We start from the raw sequence: 21,070 nt of genomic DNA, 5'->3' as shown, positions 1-21,070 counted from the left end.
GTCTGGACAAACAAGTGACGTTCTACACACACTGTGGCCATGTGGGGATTTGAACCCAGATCTTCAGCGTAACGAGCGGACACTTTAACCATCATCCTAAGTATACTAGGCACATGGAGAAACTGTACATTTGTAGTAGCGGATAGGGGTTAATGTTGGTGGAGGGGTGCACACAACACAACGCTACTGATGGTCACTGTTGACAACCATTTATTCCCATTAATATGAACGTTTGAGGTCACCCTGAAGACATACATTCATGTAAGTACATATTTGAGCGTAGCATACACAGTATAGATGTATCACGCTTTCCATATGTTCACGGAATAGAGCTAGCCCTGGTAATGTACTAGCACGAACACATTTTGAAATATAAATAGCAACATGAAAATTATTCATACATACATAAACCATTTAGGATATTCAGTAAATATATCGCACCTGAGGAAAATGCATCAAGTTTAATACTTATAAGGTCCTATATAGTACACTTACCACTGTGTGGCAATGAGTGAGTACAAGCTCTCATGCAGTCGTGAAGTCGCAGATCATTCTAGGAAAATTAAAATGCAACCTTGATAATACTAATAATATTATATAAGATACGTTATGATATAATCAACAAATCTGACATCTACCCTCACTGTTTCATATCACATTCACACAATTATACATTCACACAATTATACATTCACACAATTATACATTCACACTATAATGGCCCGTAACTCCTACCGTTATGATTTGGATTAGTTTTAGACTAGTAGAGACCAACTGCGTATGCCATATTTAATGTAAATATTTAGTTGATATTCAGTGACGTACTTCAGATAAATTTCACTTAATTTACACATCCACGTACTGATAGTTGGAGAACAATAGATACATTTAGTTTAGTTATACACGGAAGCATTAATATAACACTTCTGTAATGAGTACACTATATACAATACCATAAATACATATACTATATATGTGCTAGTCTGGTAAAGTTCACATTAAATCCCAGAAATGTTCCACGAAATGCACAATATATTGACCTGATCCTCTTTAAATGATCTGTGTTGACTACATACAAGCTATGTGTGACACTAACCTTTAAAACGTAGCAGACTAACGGTGGCAATCTGACCAGAAAAACTGAGGCTGCGGGGCAAAAGAAGCATTTGCAGAGCATAAGCGCATGGATCAGAATCTGGAATGACCCAGTAGAGTGGCTATTGTTAATTTGAGTGATTGTGGGTGCATGGATACATTTAACTGAGAGGGTTTGTTATATTGTATTTTTTAAAGCTGGCACCTATAAACTATATTAGAACTATATGCAACTACTTAAAACTGAAACGTATAAACTAAGGAACTAATAATGATTAAAACATGACTTGGCCATACATTGTCAAAATATTATTCCATTTGATAAGTTCGATATCAATGTCAAAGGTACATATATTTTTTAATGGAGGGATCATGAGACCATAACAAGTCGGGAGAATTTCAATTGAAAAGTCAATCACAATGACGTCCCGAGCCCACACGTGGGACAGGCGTCAAAAGACCATGTCACAAGCTCAATAACGGGTATGTCCACCATCGGCATTGAGAACAGCAATACATCCACGACGCATAGAGCCTATCAAACGTCCAAGGAAGGCTTGTGGGATGTCACACCAGATTCTCCCAAGTTCTGTTGCAAGGTCAAGGACGTTATCTGGCGGATGAGGAAGACGGCGTAAAGGTCGATCCATCTCGCCCCAAGCGTGCTCTATCGGTGAGAGATCCGGTGAATTTGCAGGCCAAGGCAGTAAGTCAACGTTGTAGTGTTGCAAGAAATCCATAGCAATCCTTGCCGTATGAGGGCGGGCATTGTCCTGATGGAATGGTAACCCAGGGCCATGACGTTGCAGGTCAAGAAGAATCTGATCCCTATAGCCCACACCAGTTAAGCTGCCCTGAACAATCAGGAAAGGAGTTCTTTGGCAGCCACATGTCTTTGAGACATCCCCTACGGACCATCCCAATGGCCTCATGACGTTATGCAGACGTTAGCCCTAGCATGATATGCGTTTCAATAGCCGTTTAATTTTTTTAAGGATCGCAAGGGCAGGGGTTGGTCTTTCCAAAGAGACAGTATTGTGTGGCTTTCATTTGCTCTGTTTCTCTTTCCCAGAATACACATGCAACAACGTACTGCACGTCTCATGGACGAGTTTAAATCCTTATGTGTCTACACAGGTTTGATAAATTTAGATTTTTATTTCTTGTATGCACAGTTTCTTTATGTGCCTAGTACATGATAACCTTCAAGTCTGGTCTGGACAAACCAGGCTTAACACACTGTAGCGATGTGGGGATTCGAACCCGGACCTTCAGCATGACCAGCGAACACTTTAACCACCATTCTAAGTATGATCAGATGCATCTATTACTTTTAATCTATTTTTAAAGGAGTCAATATAGAGAAAGGTACGAAATGGTATTTTTCCACACGTGTCATATTTTGATGCTACTGAAGCCTGTGAAATATTGGCACAAGAGGATTCAACCGTGGTTTGGGCTGAAATATAATGGAGAGCTACAGTACATACAGCTTTGCGCATAACTTGTATACTGAGGCAAAAGCATTTTGAGCTTAAGAGCCAGTGACACATTGAGTTTGCATTTGGTGATGTCCGTTTGATTTTTGTCAGACATGGTAATGTCAGCCCAGTTTTTATGACGATTAGGGTTGAGTGAGTGAGTGAGTGAGTGAGTTTAGTTTTACGCTGCTTTTAGCAATATTCCAGCAATATCACGGCGGGGGACACCAGAAATGGGCTTCACCCATTGTATCCCATTTGGGGAATCGAACCCGGGTCTCCGGCGTGACGAGCGAACGCTTTAACCACTAGGCTACCTCACCGCCCTAAATTGTAAGATAGTTGCTTTGATTTGATTGAGGATCTTCCGCATTCATCAGATTTGGCACCGTCACATTTCCACCTCTTTCCAAATGAGGTTGACGCCATGTTTGTATATGAGAATGGACTTTAAAAATTATCAAAGTTGATTTTAAAGGCTAACCTGCATTACTAAATATCATATCACTCAAATGAATGGCAATAGCTAAAGTGAATCAGTTTAGAGAATGGCTAAAAGGACTGCTAGAAGGAAGATCTGAAAGGAAAGAAAGAAATTACTAAATATATGAATGACGTGAGATGGCGATCTGCAGCTCGTTCCATACGTCCGAGTATGCTTTGATCTGGTGACTGGACTGACCATTTCATGTTGCGAGGAGTCTCCTGCTCTGAGAATGCATAAAAACTCCAACTATGAAGATCAGCATATCGTCCAGTGTATATATCCAGATTACAATCCTTGTGGCCCAACCTGTCATCGTGGTACCACAAGGACTCTCAAATAATGATTGATCCCCCACCACAGCGGCCATGTTGGGTTACGTAGGAATTTACACCACTCTCAGACTCGACAGTCCATGAAGTTATAACAGTATCTTTATTCGTCAGTGAAAAGAACTTCAGCAATGTCCTGGGCCCCGTTTCACAAAGCGGTCGTTGCGCTAATACTACATTAAACCAGTGTTAAAGATAGGAAGAAGGAATGCTACGAGGAAAGTTACGAAATCTACGGCTTGCGAGAGCTTTGTGAAACGGAGCCCAGATTATTCTGGTCTTCCACTCACTGCAAACGTGCTAGCCTGTCATATTAGATCAATGGTATGCGAATATAATAATATATAATTATATTATATTAATATATAATATAATATATAATATATATATACAAAAACTATAAAAATATACGGAATTATGAAGATTATTACGCATTTCTATAAATTTGTTTTCGAAACGTTTGTACCTATAACCTTCATTAGGTCTTTCTGCATGTAATAGCAAAATGAAAATGACTTAAAACCCGTCTTTCCGCTGTTACGAGTGTGTGTTTTCTTTGTATTTTGTTATTAATTAATTAAGTAATAATTATTATTGGGTCACAATGTTTAGTGTTTTGACCAATAATTATGATGGGTCACATTTCGTATAATAGGTGGTCAAGATTTTCAGGATTTGGGCAGCAGGTGGTCCGGAAATTATCCGGCAGTTCCGGGCAGTTCCGGGACACTGTTCGAGGGCATTCCATGTGAATGGCGATGGTCGTATGTGCTCGAACTTTCGGGAAATGACTGAATGTATATATAAATGTTGGTTGCCGTGCATTAGACGGGCACGGACATAGAGTTTACTGGAGTAATATCTTTCTCTATCTGTCAACGCCTGAATCTTCATAGCGGTCAGACCGCTCGCTGTGTTACATTCTGCATAACTGTTTTTCTCTCGCACTGTGACTTTGGTGAGTTTGCTATATTACATTTTGTGACCCATTGCCTTAGATTTTGTCTCTCTTGTATTGTATTTGAAATCGGTATTCTGAAATTGACTTGTGACCTTGTATAACTTGCTCTCTTGCTTGGATCTATAATACAATATATGAACGTTTTAGACTGTTTTGTGGGTTCACAGGAGGATTCTTACATCGTTTGTCACGGCAAATTCTTAACCGTAACACCACTGTGTCGCAGAACGCTGTCGACCATACGTTTGTAATTGCTGGGTACATCTTTACCTGCTGCCCATCCTGTCGTTGATCCAATTCAATCATATCCATGCATCCGCAGATATCTAAGAGAGATCTACTTGTCGCGCTCACTCATTGTCGAGTTCTCATACGATAAGGTGACAAGCTTAGCAAAAGCTTCAAGATCCCATTGCGACAATGACTCAAATATAGGGCTGTCGCATGGTGCTTGTGAGTGTGGGTTTCGGCTATTCTGGGCTAGTTCCATAGAGCAGCATTTCCTGCTAGTGCTTAATTCCAGAATATTATAAACTTTCACCATCACACACTTAATATACTTGGTCAAACTGGAAACTTCAATAATTATGTTACATAACATATACAAGAAGTTACTCAAGAATGTTGCATCCAATTATGTATTTGTTTAGTTCGAACTGAGAATAACTGAGAATAACTGAGAATAACTGAGAATGTTTACAATGTCAAAAATCAGTTCCATGTGGTTACTGGATTTATCAATAAAATGTTCGTAAAACAAAGTCAAAGTAATTAAATCTGATGTTTCAAACGTTCATTTGCCTTTCACAAATGCCAAGCAACACCTCCTCATGGACTGTCTGATACGTGTTTACACAGAAGTAGGGAGTCGGTGTCACAGCGTATGCATAGCAGCACCAAGATCCTGCAAAATCTGGGCTTGGTTCCTGAGAGTGCGCTGGCGTTTACCAAGAGCATCCCAGGTGTGCTCGATTGGATTAACCTTGACGGCGTCAAGAACAATTCCAGAGTTCTGCAGGTAGGTAATTCCTGGTCAAGATGACTGAAAGTGGTCTGGCATTGTTGCAAATGCAGACTTGAACCATGTGCTGCCATGGATTGAATATGTTCGGGTGTTTGCCCCTGGTCGCAGTAAGTTGCACCATTAAGGTTTCCATAAATAAGTCGGCAACGAACGCTCCGACAGAAAGACCCCCAAAATATGACAATTCCGCTCAACTCTGTCAACTTCCTGACCTAATGGCGTCGCCTCCACAATCTCAACGAACCAACAGTGAATCTCATGGTAAATTTTGATTCATCACTGAAGACAACTCCACTTTTGTCTCCCTGATCATCGGAAGTGTCGTCTGCAAACACTGACGTCGATATAATGGCCTGAAAATGGCGTTCCGCTATATGGTCGTCGAACACGAAGGTTAGCAGATCGCATCCGGTTTAGGGTGATTTGTACCGACAATCGACCCCTTAACAGCCCAGTTCTGCTTTCTTTAGCCCTCGAAAACGATAACGCAGGTAACGTAACACAATTTGACGTCATACGTGGTGTACCTGGCCTAGGGCGATTAGCAGTGGTGCCAGTTTGTTGCAATCGAATCTATAAATCCTAAACATTCCGACGGCTGCACTCAATTCTCCTTGCAACGTCACTTACTGACGTTCATTTTCAAGCAAGCCAACGAATGAATAGTGCTTTAAAGAGGGTTTTTTCACTTTGTACAACACTGTCTACTTTATCAGTTCATATCTGTATTCTGAAGTATATGTTGGTAAACAATATCGTACTGACCTACGTACAAACACATAATTGCCTCAGGAGTTATTTACTTACATAGTATAGTGCATATTGTTTTTCAGTAAGATCGTTGGCATTGTGAGTCTCTATTGTCAGCTCAAACTAGTAAACAGATAGACCTGGCGCTTTAGATGAATCATCTAACCAACCTCAAAAGCCCCGGTTAGAATACAACGGAAAATATGAATTTTGGTTATTGAATGTCACAGTTTGTTGGATTGTACTTTACGCCTGTAAGCCAGTCCTTTTAGAGTTACCTCCCTTGTGCAATTCCTCGTAGTCGGCCACAGCTCGTCAGCAGCTACACCCTGTAATAGGCCACTTTGTGTACCACCTTGTTAAACAGATATACCGGTAGGTGCCTCTTAGTTTTCAGTAGTCTTAATACATACATACTTCAAATGCTTACATAGATTCCGATCAAGCAACATTACATGATCAGAGTTGTACAGATTATGCTGACATAGCATAGATTAAGATACATAGCGTTCACTACATGAACGCTATGCCGCTCTCCATAGGCCGCAATATTGGAAATCCTTTGTCGCACTTTCGCGCACTCGTTACGACTATTGCGCACGAAAAATTTACATGAATGGCTTCTTTGTACTTATACCTACATGTGCGCCCTAGTTTCGTTATCAAAATATTCCAAAATAAATATTTGCAAGCCATCAAACTTCTCAGGCGATCGATCGCATATGATGTGGCGCCATTTTAAATCACGTGACGCGCAGGGATTCCCTCCCTAAAATAGTAACACACCTGTTCCACAACTTGCTGTTTGTTTACAACAAATTTTCACACTTTATGAAAAAAATTAAAAGGATTGTGTGGAGACTTTCGTTTCCAAGTTAGACTGACTAACCCTGCCCTTTTTCACTTAGTCCAATCGTCTCCATAAAAAAAAAACAAGAAAAATGTGAAAGATATATGCAAATAGCAAAAGGCACCACTTTAGACCCTGATCCATATTTTTCCAATTTATGCTGAAAAGTAATAAATGGTTTTAGAGCCAGAAATGATGACGGACAGACGCATGGAAAAAAACATCAGGGAGAAAACACCAGGTCATGTATAGTCGTGGAAAATCCCCTAAGCCTAAAAGGGTCAAGTTAGGGATACGGAAAACAAGGGTATTGGCATTCATTCTGCATGGATTGAAGCTGGGTGCTTGAAACCTAACACAACATGGAAATATTAAATGTGATATTCAAGGCAGCAGAAATGTGAACTGAGGAATGTTAAAGTTTTCTTTTATTATTTATTTTTTATGCATTAATGGGATTTAGAGATAATTAATTCGTTAACTCATTAATTACATGTATTTAGTTCCTACATTCAATATGTCTTATCAGTAAACTATGTTTTGTAATCAGAAATATCAATACACTGTCAAGGTGGCAGAAAGGATCCAATATAATGAATAATTGTAGGAAGCATTGAAAACTCCAGCGCAATTCCTTTCAAAACAGTTGTTGAAAGGGTTAGGTGGTCAGTCAGTCTTGATTGGGAACGAAAGTCCCCACACAATCCTTTAAATTATCTGAAAATGTATGAACATTTGTTACACAAACAAGCACCGAGGTGTGGAACAAGTGTTACAATTTTAGGGAGGGAATCCCTGCGCGTCACGTGATTTAAAATGGCGCCGCATCATATGCGATCGATCGCCTGAGATGTTTGATGGCTTGCAAATATTTATTTTGGAATATTTTGATAATGAAACTAGGGCGCACATGTAGGTATAAGTACAAAGAAGCCATTCATGTAAGTTTTTCGTGCACAATAGTCGTAACGAGTGCGCGAAAGTGCAACAAAGGATTTCCACCATTGCGGTCTATGGAGGTTCCTTCATATAGTGACCGCTATGTATCTTAGCTAAAGTTGTACGTGCAGGTCGACAAAAGAAGAGATAACACATGAGGCCGAGCGAAGACAAACGTTTAGGAGTTCAGTGTTTTCACGTGTGCTCATGAGATCGGTGTAGACACATTAGCAATGGGGTAGCCCAATGGTTAAAGTCTTCTCTCGTCACGTCGAAGACTGTTGGAATGTTTCTTGAAACAAAGCTCACTCACATACTCACTGCAATATTTATGTTTTGTCTAGAAGCCGTTAGATCGGCGAATGAACAAAACCTCAAAAGACCATTTTTGATAAGGACTTAACCGACCCGTGTATAAAGATGAGCTCTAAACCTCTAGACCCTTGTGTAAGACCTCATGAGATCCCTGTTTAGACAACAAGTCATGGAACCTGTGTTTTTGTATGGAACAGTACATAGGAAATATATGAGACCCATGTTTAGACGGGACGTCAGTGGAGGTCACCACGTTAAACCCCATTTAAGACTGAAAAAACTAATGGAGACCCACGTTCAGGTAAGCCGTCATGAGACCAGTGGTTGAAGCGTTCGCTCGTCACGCTGTATGCCGGTATTCGATCCTTCGAACAAACCAAATCAACATAAACAAAAACGGAACAAAACACAAGCAGCAAAGAACAAAACAATAACAAGAAGACATTATATATTTGAAAAAACACTGGCGACAGAGTTGCTTTTACTGACTGACTCCTGCTTGATCTATAGTCTTAATTTTAAAGGGCGGGACGTACGGCGACTCGGCAGAGCGTTGCCTGATAACCTAAATGTACACTGGCTAGACACCAGAGGCAACAGTTATGCTTATCTATCAGTAACTCCATGTCAACACAGGCATGTTGGAACGTCGCAGCATTTATAATATTAGTTTTTAGTAGCCAGTTGAAGAATTTACCAATCACAAAGATCTGAATGAATTTTTAACTGTCCACACTGAAAGTGCAGGAATGCTTATACCTGTTGTCAAAAAGAATCGCACTCAGGTACGTGAGTAAAGACGAAATAAAACATGCACACTCTGTGTCCCTTTCGCTAGTGTGATCTAACCTTCTTTCAAGGGCGGTTTGGGTAGTGGAGCGGTAAAAGCGGTCGTTCGTCACGCCGAACACCAGGGTTCTATTCCCCACTATGTGTGAAGCACATTTCTGCTAACCCCCATCGCGATATTGCTGATATATTACTGAAAGCAGCATAAAATTATACTCATTCACCCATAAGCTCACGAGCCATGATATTACGTGGATTTTTTAAATGCTACTCACTCATTTCTTCAATCTCTCGTTTATGTTGCAACGCGTATTAAATTGTGCTGTTAATAATTCGCCAAAAAGCCAAAATTTCATGTATCATATCCAACAAATCATTACGGCAAAAAAGTAAAACGTTATATTTCTGTTGCAATTGATTAAACGTGCTAAAGATAGCATGTGTCAGGGACTGCAGTATTGTTAAACAGCATTAACAATAAATGTAATACTATTTTATTCATTGACAGAATTCTGTATGTTTTTTTTTTCAGATATATTCAACATGGCGACCTCTTTTCCCGTGTTATACACCAGGGGGAGCCACTTTGACGTCGGCTACAGCATCGGCAGCACCTTCCAGTCCCGCATACAAACATACATTCAGAAGTCATTACTACTTCAGGACACGCTGCTACCATTTTACGACACTCGCCAAGGACGAGATTTCGTGGAGGCCATGCTTAGCAGGACGGAGAAAAACTTTCCAAAGTACCTCGATGAAGTCCGGGGACAGGCTCTGGGCGCAGGGTTGCCGTTTGAGACGTTGTTTCTTAATACTTTACTTACGGAGATCTACTTTGGCTTAAGTCAGAAACCCCCACAAGCCACGAAAGAGGATCTCGGTTGCAGCACCGTTTACATCAACCGCCCGGATGTTAAGGTCATAGGTCATAATGAAGACGGTGAAGATCTTGCAAGGACCCTTGGCTACGTCATCGATGCCACCATAACAGGAGACGACGGTGTTGAAGAGAAGTTCACGAGCCTCTGTTACCCTGGGGGACTTCCGGGTATATCAATGGGCTATAACTTCCATGGAATGATATTCTCGGTCAATGGGCTGGCTGGTCCGACGATTGGCCAGGCAGGATCAGCAGACTTTGTGCTTAGAGCAGTGTTAAGAGCTTCTAACATTGACGAAGTGAAGAAAATTGTGTCAAATACAGGTTTTGGCGTATCCGTAGGATTTAACATCAATGTCGGCTCTATAGTGGACACGTCCACTCAGTGGTCAGTTGAAGTAGCACCAGATGTGTTCGAATCCAAAGTGTCCATCAAAGAAATACACGAATCTGATGACCCCGAGAAGTCTACGTATTTTCACATGAATGAGTATCGTCACTTGGACATTGAGGTCGAAACAGCTGAAAGATCGAGAGCAAGATTTGAAAGGGCATTGTCACTTCCGGTTCCGACATGCGCAAAGGACGTTCGGAATATCCTAGGTGATACTGATAATACGACATTTCCGATCTATCGAACTGTTCGCCCATCTGATGAAAATGCCACAGTTTGCACCGGAATGTTTGATTTGCTGAACAAACGATTTGATATTTACTTGGATAATCCATCGAACGACACAGGACCACTGTTACGATTCAATATGCAATGCGAAGCGTGAATGCCATATATGTGTTTAGATCATGGAACGACAAGTTTATAATTGTCATCCTAGAAACGATCAAAGGTGTTGGGAGCTTTAACAGTAATCACCAATAATTGCTGAAGTCAGAACGTTAAGACCAGTCCCCGAATTCTTTGCCGAAAGAGTTTCCGAAGGAAACAAGGCAAAGTAGTGATATCAAATATAGCATATTTACAATATTTGGATATGATAGGATAGGATATGGTTCGTGAAACCAGTTACGGTAAGCGGGTCCAATTCTACGGGCACCATCTGTCTCTTTCTCTTAGAAAACACCAATTTAGCCCTCGTCCGGTAACATTGATTCGCTCTTCAATCTGGATCGGACAATCCAGTGATCAATAAGCCCCCGAATCGCGGGATAGTCAAAGACAGGATCCACTGATACAAGATAATCTGCCGTGATTTGTACTTTGGATATTTTGCGTACATTTACTTCGTGGTTTTCGGATGAATAGTTCCAAGTTTGAATTTTTAAAACTAATCATGTCTAAACACTTCCTCCCGAAACCGGACGGCCGAAAGCTGATTCCATGACAATGACAATATTTTTTCACGTAATATTTTATTTTTTGAGTTTGAGGTTTCCCAGATACTATACAAAATATACCACTTAAGCGGCGCTGCTGTCTCAGCTGTTATAAGCAATGAACAGATTTTTTACTGATTTGCTTTCAGAAATGAGTACCGTATAGTCTCTTAATTATTTGCACGCATGATAAGAAGGGTGTATTAGTTTTAATATACTATTTATTGGCGCTACATCAATAGGTAGTAAGGTACGAATCGACATTTTTCCTTGAAATGTTCTGTTTTAATGCTGCCGAAGCTTGTGAAGTTTTGAGATTTGGGCGCAAAATGAATCTGACACGAAATGCGTCCATACGGTGATACATACTGCTTCTCGCATAACGTACGTAACTTTAAGTGCGGTAATGGTAGCTTCGTGGTTAAAGCTTTCTCTTGTCACCCACATGGGTACAATGTGTGAAGCCCATTTCTGGTGTTCGCCGTGATGTTGTTGGAATATTTCAAAAAGCGACGTAAAACCATACTCACTCAATCACTATATAACCTTTATGTTCTGTCAGAACAGCGAGTGATAAGATTTTGGATGTATTCAGTGCAATAATGGTTGTGTTTCAATAAAATCCTGAATCAAGCGGTATGCATGCGACTCACTATTCTCTGTTTGGAAAAAAAATGGCGACATTGGTTACCGCGCTGTCATCAAGTATCGCCATCAAGCACCCAGTTAAAATGGCGGTGCTCCTTCCTTAACGAGTGTAAGATATGGGCGGTGTTCAACAGGGGAAGAGAGAATCTAGGAGAGAATTCAATATTAGCAAGCCCATCAGACCCGTGATGATGCTGGGTAGAGTTGGTTTTCAGCAAGCCATGCTTGTAAGAGGCAACTAACCGGAGCGGGCGGTCATACTAACTGACACATTTCGTCATATCCCATTTTCGTAGATGGGTGCTCATGCTGTTGATCACTGGATTGTCTGGTCCGGACTCGATGATTTACAGACCCCCACCATATAGCTTGAATACAACTCAAGGTCATAGTTTCTGACACGGGTAAGGATTCATAAATTGTGGCATCTTTTGTTAGTGAACATCCTCTGCCCATCCTTTATCACCACCCTATGCAACCCTGAAGAACGATTAACACAACGCATGATCCATTACTCAAGTTATCAATAGGTTGTATACTGGGCCCAGGGTCCGTTACCCTAAGCCTGTGATATAGATGTGATGACCAAGCTGTGATGATTTAGATGCATGAGTGGATTTTGAAAATACGCATAAAATCATTACACCAGTTAAGGATCCCTCAAAATTACCATAATACATCGACCATTAATACCTGTCCTTCGTCTGTGATGCACAGGTAATTAAGTAGGGAACAACAACCTAACAATAATTGTTGAACAAGTGTATTGTGCATTATTTAAAAAAGCATTAAGACATTAAAAAAACATGAAGACATGCACTCCAGGGTATGGAATGTGGTTCACTCGTCACGTAGAACAGCCGGATTCGATCCACTCCGGTAACATGCGTGAAACCCCATTTTGGTGCCTCCCCGACATGAAATGCTGGAACACTGCTAACACATTGCTGAAACATTGCTGAAAGGAAAGGAGCGTAAAATCATACATACTCACTCATTATTGTTACCAGAAATAGTGATGAGTGAGTTTAGTCTCGGAGCCTGCTCATGCTGAATAATCGACCGTTGCAAACATCTGTTCCTGCTGAAATACTGTACTCCGGAAGCTCGCACTAGGCAAAAGCCTTTGCTTGTCAGCAAAACCCCAGTAGATCTTCGCAGCCAGTAGAATGAAAAAGGGAAACCAATGTTCTTTTCTCATATAAATGGATATAAAGAACATGGTTTTCCATATAGCAACGCGAAATTTACCTTTATATATTAAGAAAAATATAAACTGACCGACAAAAGAAAGTATACAACATTTTCAAGAAGTCATTATTGACAAAGTCCCTAGACACACATCAGTGGTCTTTACTCAACCTGAGATAAAACTCGCATACTACAGAAACACGTGGCGTAACACATGCGTAAGTTCACTAAGGGCCCTGAAAACCAGTTTCAGTCTCATAGACGATAAGCAGGTTCCGACTTGCACATAATACATGTTCGCTTCCATCACTTTAGTATCCTGCATGTCCACCCCTTGCATCAATACATGCAAGGCAAGCAGCCTCTCTCTAGCCGAAGACGTCTGACGTTAGACAAGGTCACGCGTCTGGAGAACGCGCTGTTCACTGTAGACTGTTCACGTCAACCCTCCCGTGGCTGCCAACGACGAACAGCTCGGGCCCAACTCAGTCTGTGTTCAAGGATCAACACCTGAACTTTGAAAGCCCAAAATCATGGTTTGTACAATTTACCACTTTGACGTTTTATTCACGACGTGCACCTGAATTTCACTACAAGTATCAAATTGCTACGTTGGGGAGACATATTTTAGTGTACAATTTACCTACAAAAATATTTCTTTAGAATTTGAGAAATGGTAACTTTTTGGGATACTCTCTTTTGCCCGTCAGTTTATCATTAGAATAATTTGAGCAATCATTCGGCGCAAACAGTTCAGGATTTTGTTTCATGACTGGCATTCTATCTAACACGCCATAGGAAGAATATTGACATCTGGTCCACGAACTATGGCCTCGTGCGGATCATGATCCAGATAAGTGACGACCTACAACGTGGTGTTAAGTTGATTCCGGTAGTCTGAATAAGGTAAGGGAGTCTTTTACTTTGCACCATGATCAAAGAAGTGACTTTTTAAACTACCAGTCCATAAAAATGTTCCATAAAAAATAAATATGTGTCACTATACCATCGGTATAGGATAGCGTACCGGAGGGATGGCTTAGTATTTAGAACTTGTCTGAATATCAGTTCGTAACATTTTGTAAGTTTAAACACTGAACTAGTTTGATAAAGACAGGTCACGATTCAGGTGTCTTCAATACCATTGATGTTGTCCTTATATGCTTTATATATATATATATATATAGAGAGAGAGAGAGACAGACAGAGAGAGGGGGGAGAGAGAGATGGATATAGATAGATACAGATATATATAGATATATCTTTTAGAGTTGTCTTCAGCAAAATCTCTTTTTCTGATCAAACTGTGCACAATAAGGCTCTACAAAATAGGAATCAAGTACACGTATGTACAAGGCTTAGAAAGAAAAAGCACCAAATCTTGTGTTGTAAAAGATCGGAAACATTCTTTTCAAATCCAGTTTGGCTAATTCAGAAAAATATACATTTCTCTCACTGTAACGACTTTCGAGTTGCGTGTCAATATATTATTTGTCAAAGGCACTGCAGCAGAGTTATGTCCCTTACAAATCTTATGATCCGGGGTTCGAATCCAGGTTCTCATGATTAGAGTTCAAGGCTTTTCAGCACCAGAACTCCCCAGGTTTCAAAGTGGCCAACGCATGAAACCTGCATGATTCTGAGCTCTCCTCCAACATAAAGCTGGAAGATCACGAATGTTAAAACCAAATCACTCACTCACTCTCTTGTATGATTATTCCAGGAATATGAAGGTCGTGGTTGTATCGTTGCTGCTTCTGCACACTTGCAGTCTGACGTTTGGGTACGTGTTTCACTTAAACCCGTTTTGTGAATACTGGACACGTGGCAAACTATGTAATCAAACAATATCCAAAACACCCCTTGAATATTTACCTTTACAAGTTTGATGGTTATATATTACATATCTTTTACACCATATTTCATAGCAACTATTGGATCGACGCTCACTCGCTGCTGATCTCTGGACTGTCTGTTCCACACTCTAGTATTTACAGACTATATATATCTGTAATTTTGCAGGGTGCGGTGTAAATATTAACTCACTCACCCATCCACTGGAGCTACTTAAGTGTGTGGTGTGGCGTGGTGTGCACAAAACTAATGATTCTGGGCTAAAATTCTGGGTAAAAGTTGAAGATCTGTTTGGCACGATTAGTGAGTTGAAACAGAGGCAGAATACTTGATGAATGACAAGTGTCTGTCGTAACGTGACGCGACATGACGGTATTGACTGTTAGGGGTAGATTTATGGCTAGAGAGGTTGATGATGAATTATGTGCAGAAGCGTGAATGCCACCCTAACCTACCCATAAGTTATTAACGTTTCCTTATAGCGTTGTTTAGTTAGTGTGTAGAGTGTCGTGATCATAACAACATCATTGAAACTCGACCTTGTTCCCTCAGTGCCCACTCCTGCCACAACAATCACCACGGCTTGAGTGAACAAGACGTCATCAACCTCGTCACCAACGATCTCGACCACAACAGGGACGGTCACGTTACCATGGAAGAGTTCACAAGAGAGTTTATCACCAAGTTTGACCACAACAGTTGGTTGTCATTTCATACAGTGTCTACATCGCTAGTCGGAGGGTGGTGGGGTAGTCTAGTGGTTAAAGCGTCAGCTCGTCATGGGCACAACGTGTGATGCCCATTTCTGGTGGTCTCCGTCATGATATTGCTGGAATATTGCAAAAGCGGCGTAAAATTAAATTCACTCACTCACTGAGTAATGAGGCTGTAGTGTGGTCTAATACTCAACAAGCAATTAAGCAATAAACCAAGGTTTGATCCCCTCATGGGTACAAAGTGTGAAGCCTAGTGCGTATGACTTTATCAACAGATCATTAATAACTTACAAGAAACATATGAATACAAAGGCGATTGTGCAATGCAACCACCCGTCACCTTCATTGTTTTGTAATTCTGCTTTCTGGTGTCATTTCCATGTGTCTTGTTTATTCAAACGGGGTCTACTACCTGAATATTTTTAGGTTTTTATTTCTTTTCGGTATACTTATTACAGACTTACAAAAATAGCTTTATATTACAAAAACAGATCTTACACACTTTTATTTCTTATTTCTTTTCGGTATATTTATTACAGACTTACAAAAATAGCTTTATATTACAAAAACAGATCTTACACACTGAAGAGAAGGGGCCTTTGGGTTAACCTAGTGGTTAAAGCTTTTGCACATCTCGCCGAAGACCCGGGTTCGATTCCCCACATGCATGGGCACATTGTGAAAATCCTGTTTCTGGTGTACCCCGCTGTGATATTGCTGGAATATTCTGATAAGCGACTTAAAAGTTAACTCACTCTCTCACTCACAGGAGCTAAGAGGACAAACTGCAGCTAAAACATTCTGCTTGTATTACAGGCAATGGTGAAGTGTCAGAGGCTGAATTCATCAAGCAATGGCATCAAACATACCACGACTCCAAGGAGTTCTCTAAACGGGTATTTGAGTTTCTCGACGCAGACAAAGACGGTCTACTCACCACTTCCGGAATAAGTAGCGCCATAGCCGCCTTCGATTCCAACGGTAAGATCTGTCCCTATCCTCAGCTTCCGGTTACATGCGTCCTTGAATGGAGTTTGGTCACATTTGTACACGTCCTACTTCCCATTTTCACGAGGAATCTCTCCAATCGGTTGTACAATTCCGACATTGCACTGAGCATCTGTTTTTGAAAAACTATCAGTGATGATACGACAATTGAGACCTGCCTACCTGGGATATTTTGGCGTATTTTGTACCATTTGTTATCATTAAATACGGTCTGACTACGGCTTTGATGATGATGCTGTCTGTTGTAAACCGCTTTGAAGCCACTACAGATGCTCCACAGCATTTTCAACTTTCCCAACTGATTTTTGTCATGTGACTCGTGAAATCTTAGCCATGGATTCATGGACTAGATTGTGAACGTCTGTCATTTTAAATAAACGTTGTGTTATTCCGGGCAATATCATATTTCATTATACCCCCAGATCAATTCAATCGGGTTCAAATCGCAGTGATGAGGAGGCAAACGTAAGACATCATGACATTGTGACTTCAGATACTGGTCAATTTTATACAGGTCCTCTTTTGTTGATTTTAATGATTTCATACAGTTTTGATTTTCTTGTGTTTTGTGGAAACGGTATATTATGGTTTTCTAACCACGCTATCATGTCGTCCTTCCATGAATTTGAAGTTTCGTATCAGGACCCTGAACACTAAGATACGGACGGAATCAGTTGTCTTTGTACCCATTCCATAAAAGCGTGTCCATTCACCTGGGTGTGGTACTTTCTGTTGTCTTTGGCTTTGGCCAAGAGAACATCCAGGTACGAACCCCTTAGATTTACAACCAGCATGAAGCACAAGGAGTTTTTCTTTTCTTAAAGACAGCCTTCTGGAACATGCCACTTCACTGCTAGCAGCCCATTGTGTTCCTGCCGTGTGGCTTGCATTCATCCAAGTCTCATCAAGATATACAGGCTCAAACCCTTCCCGTTTTGACCTATGGTGCTTAAATAATTAATTTTCATTTGCACAAACGTCTCACTTCCCACTAACTTTGGTGTACCGAAAACGGAATTTATGAAGCAACTTCCAAAGCTGGTACTTAGATATTGAGAGGGAATGTTGAGTTTCCTCTTGTTTGTGCAGTATGTGTAAGGATAAGTGTCTGTTCCTGCTATATAAACCCCAAATTGTGTTCTAGACAAGTTGTATTTTAAGCAAATCAAGTTTTTCGAGTGTGATGGCTTTTGATACGACCACCTCCTGATGCTCATGTTTAAAGACAGAGTTTTTCGTTGTTTTCACGGTTTTTCAGTTGCTGCTCTGTAACCCCAACAGCACAAGATGTACGTTTGAGAAATTTATCAAGCGCATACAATCGTCTGCTTCGTTGAGATTCAGACTTGAAGAAGTCATAAACCAAGTATATTAAAGCTTTAACATCTTCATTGTGGAGATGAATCAATAATCAGTAGGATAAACAGCCACGTGACAAATCTGACAATATTGCACGTGCCTACCGCTTACATAGCTGTTACTTGACCTGTCGCTACACCTATGTCACAAATCTTGAAATATCACATGAAAACAATGATGGTTTGTTTAACAAATTTGTATTTTGTTAACAAAAATTATAACTAATTTCTGCAGAGTTTTTCCTATTTTCTCTATCGTTGGTTCGAGTCGTTTAGGAATATGTATTTTTGAGATAGAGTCCAATTCATAGGGGAGATTTTGACTTACAAAGGTCGGTAAAAGCTCCTATATATAATTTCCCCATAGTATTATCGACGAGTGTGTGAATACGGTTTTATGACGCTGTTAGGAATATTCCATCAACATCGCAGTGATATGTGGGGAATTGAACCCGAACCTCGGCGTGCCGAGCAAACACTTTAAATCTTGGCTGCTACAGTCCCCCAATTATCGACGAAAGACAGAAAACACCGTTACATGTGTTGAGGACTTTAGATCTTGACTTACTTAACTCTCGACAAACATCAGTTCGTGGCGAGGTCAAAGTTGAAATATGTGAAACAGAAACAACATTTAAGCTACAGATCACCTTGACCCAAAGAGCAAACACATGTTACGACATAACGTGTATGAAAGCCTCATGGTGCCACTTTTGTACCGTTACTCCGCTTATTTTCTCGAAATCGTTGCTTGAAGTTTCTCTCCAAAACTTGAAATTTCGAGTATTTACTCGTTGCTTTGAGTATTTTCTTGTTCCTTCAACTTTCTTTCAAAAACGTGAAGTAACGAGTAACTACTCGGAGCAAAGAGAAAATACTCGAAATTTCAAATTGTTGAAAAAAAATGAAACGAGAAAGAATTCAACAGAGTTACTTAAATATAATCGAGGTAACAAAAATGTTATTGAAGCGCCGAGAAAATACTAGAAAATTCAACTTTTTGAAATTAAGTAATAGTTCATAAGCGGGAACATGTTCGAGGCAACGAGAAAATAATCCTAACAACACATATTCGGTTCAAAGAGAACTTTCGCTGAAAAAAATATGCTATAAATGTAGGGGCACTGGGCTTTCGTACATGCTTACAGAGAGCTGATGTTTTTAATTGCGCAGGTGACAGTCGCTTATCGTACGGAGAGTTCAAGGCCGCTCTTCTGACTGTGAGTAATGAAATTGCCTCTATTGTGTAGCGTGATGTTAGTTGGGGACATGGGGAGCCCGAAGCGATGCAGTGTGCTGTGAAAAGTTGTGTCCCTTGGTGTTTCACCACCATTCCTTTCCATCTTTTAAAACTGAATGCAACTAAAACGATTGAGATAGAACTTCTACAACTTTTCTTCGATGAAAACCCGTGATGATCCAGGTTAGAATTGGTCTTCAGAAACGTGTTGTTTCCAAACAAAATGAAACCCCACCAATACTCCAAATGATTGGGATTTTTTTCAGATTTACACCAACTGCCAATAAGGATGCAGAGATCAATCACCGCACGGACTCCTTCAGCCATAGAAAAGTAAACTGTCTAACCGAGACTGTGTTGTTGCAAGTTACTCAACATAAAAGTGTCCTATGTGAAGAAACGACGTAATTAAAAGTCCAGAAATCGGTCCCGATGAATGTTTTTCAGCCCTAAAGCATTCGACAGTTGTATTTGAAAAGCGACACAATCCTGTCCATATAGAAACATGAAGAGGTCGTAAAATAACTCACAATGCATCTGGCTCACTGGCTACACCTGTTGTGTCTTGTGCGCTTATTCAGTGTAGTTCTGTAACGCACAATGAGACTGATACACTAATACCAAACCGATAAACGTTTCTAGCGGCTGAGCCTCGTTTTGAGATTTCCACTATTTCCGGGCTTCCGCTTCTCAAAGTTCGCTGTACAACAGAGCACGCTCTTCGGCGTGTTTGCAATAATTAGAAGGAGCGTAGTATTGCAATATGCAAATGCACTGGTGTATCAAATTATACTAATTAATATCTGTGTATCCAGTTAAATGAATTAGTCTGAATATTCTGGACTGGTTATGGCACTAAGCTTCCCAGCAGGACGGAACCCAGTCAACAGGAAACGAGACGGTTGTCCAATGAATGTTTCGACATGCTTCATAATGATTATATTAGTTGATTCGGGTTTGCCGGAAACCTTGTTATTGGAATATGTGTTTCCGTCGTCGTTTTTCAGATGACGTTGCCTCATGATGACTTCAGTTTTCCCTCTGTGCTACACTGGCTATATGGATTTACGCTGTGTTTAGCAATATCACGACCAGGGACCCCAGAAATGGGTTTCACACATTGTACCCAAGTGGGAATCGAACCCGGTTCTTCAGCGTGACGAGCGAACGCTTTAATCATTGGGCCATTCCACCGCCCCTCAAAAAATTAATTTGATTATGCTACTGGTTATATTGTAACACAACGTTATATTTGGGTTGACACATTCTCAATAAAGTGCGGATTCTATAACTTTTGTTGGGTTGAGCTCAGTCCGAGACTCGAACCCACATCCTCAGATTAGGCGTCTAACGGGCTACTCTCCCCTGAAAAAATTCCCTGAGAAGTGTTTCACCTTTACCTTTGAACGTCATGATATATTGTTCACACACGTACACATGCACTTCTCCCAAATCCTGGTTTGCTGGCGACATAATATGTGACACATCTGACCGTTTACATGGCATCGTGTATTTCTTGGCTATACAGTGGAGTTGTCATAACCGGCATCTGTCCAATCCGTCAAGTTGTCAACATCGACACAAAATCTCGGTCCCATCCGCTGCTTGTACATTTATCATCAGCTCCACAATCCGGCACATTGTCTAAACCAGATTATTTCTTCAGTCCCAATGAGTGCCGGTTTTGACAGCTTCCACTATATTACTATTTGTTCCGATTGCTGTCATTAACAAGTCACAATATAATTCTGCAAATCCAAAAGTCCAGAGTCTTTCCACACTGTCTCCAGATTCTGACTTTTGAATGTTTAGCTTTTACA

At 40.6% G+C, this 21,070-nt stretch overlaps 2 protein-coding genes across 3 annotated transcripts; both read left to right on the top strand.

Annotated features, from left to right (window-relative positions):
- The first annotated feature begins 6,397 nt into the window (after positions 1 to 6,397).
- Positions 6,398 to 12,710, top strand: LOC137297386 (beta-alanyl-dopamine/carcinine hydrolase-like). Of its 2 annotated transcripts, none has more exons than XM_067829392.1 (2): positions 6,398 to 6,502; positions 9,553 to 12,710. In XM_067829392.1, the coding sequence occupies exon 2, from the start codon at positions 9,564 to 9,566 to the stop codon at positions 10,680 to 10,682; it is 1,119 nt and encodes a 372-aa protein (XP_067685493.1). In that variant the 5' UTR covers positions 6,398 to 6,502; positions 9,553 to 9,563; the 3' UTR covers positions 10,683 to 12,710. The 2 variants fall into 2 exon arrangements, with proteins under 2 accessions (XP_067685493.1, XP_067685498.1); XM_067829397.1 differs by having other exon boundaries at positions 6,400 to 6,502; positions 9,684 to 12,696.
- A 1,208-nt stretch (positions 12,711 to 13,918) lies between these two features.
- Positions 13,919 to 20,538, top strand: LOC137282913 (uncharacterized). Its single transcript, XM_067814584.1, has 6 exons — positions 13,919 to 13,980; positions 14,798 to 14,857; positions 15,481 to 15,626; positions 16,461 to 16,625; positions 19,184 to 19,230; positions 19,517 to 20,538. Exons 2-6 carry the CDS (start codon positions 14,802 to 14,804, stop codon positions 19,535 to 19,537), a joined length of 435 nt encoding a protein of 144 aa, XP_067670685.1. The 5' UTR covers positions 13,919 to 13,980; positions 14,798 to 14,801; the 3' UTR covers positions 19,538 to 20,538.
- Positions 20,539 to 21,070: the final 532 nt, after the last annotated feature.

This window comes from Haliotis asinina, chromosome 1 (assembly GCF_037392515.1).
Source record: "Haliotis asinina isolate JCU_RB_2024 chromosome 1, JCU_Hal_asi_v2, whole genome shotgun sequence".
NCBI lineage: Eukaryota > Metazoa > Mollusca > Gastropoda > Lepetellida > Haliotidae > Haliotis > Haliotis asinina.
The sequence above is the reverse complement of the archived record's forward strand: the minus strand, read 5'-3'. Positions and strand labels throughout refer to the sequence as shown.

Excerpts from the sequence above, each read along its gene's own strand:
- LOC137297386 (XM_067829392.1), top strand. The coding sequence starts at position 9,564 with ATGGCGACCTCTTTTCCCGTGTTATACACCAGGGGGAGCCACTTTGAC.
- LOC137282913 (XM_067814584.1), top strand. The coding sequence starts at position 14,802 with ATGAAGGTCGTGGTTGTATCGTTGCTGCTTCTGCACACTTGCAGTCTG. Across the intron at positions 14,858-15,480 it reads ACTTGCAGTCTGACGTTTGG|TGCCCACTCCTGCCACAACA; the intron begins GTACGTGTTTCA and ends TTGTTCCCTCAG. Across the intron at positions 19,231-19,516 it reads TCAAGGCCGCTCTTCTGACT|ATTTACACCAACTGCCAATA; the intron begins GTGAGTAATGAA and ends GATTTTTTTCAG.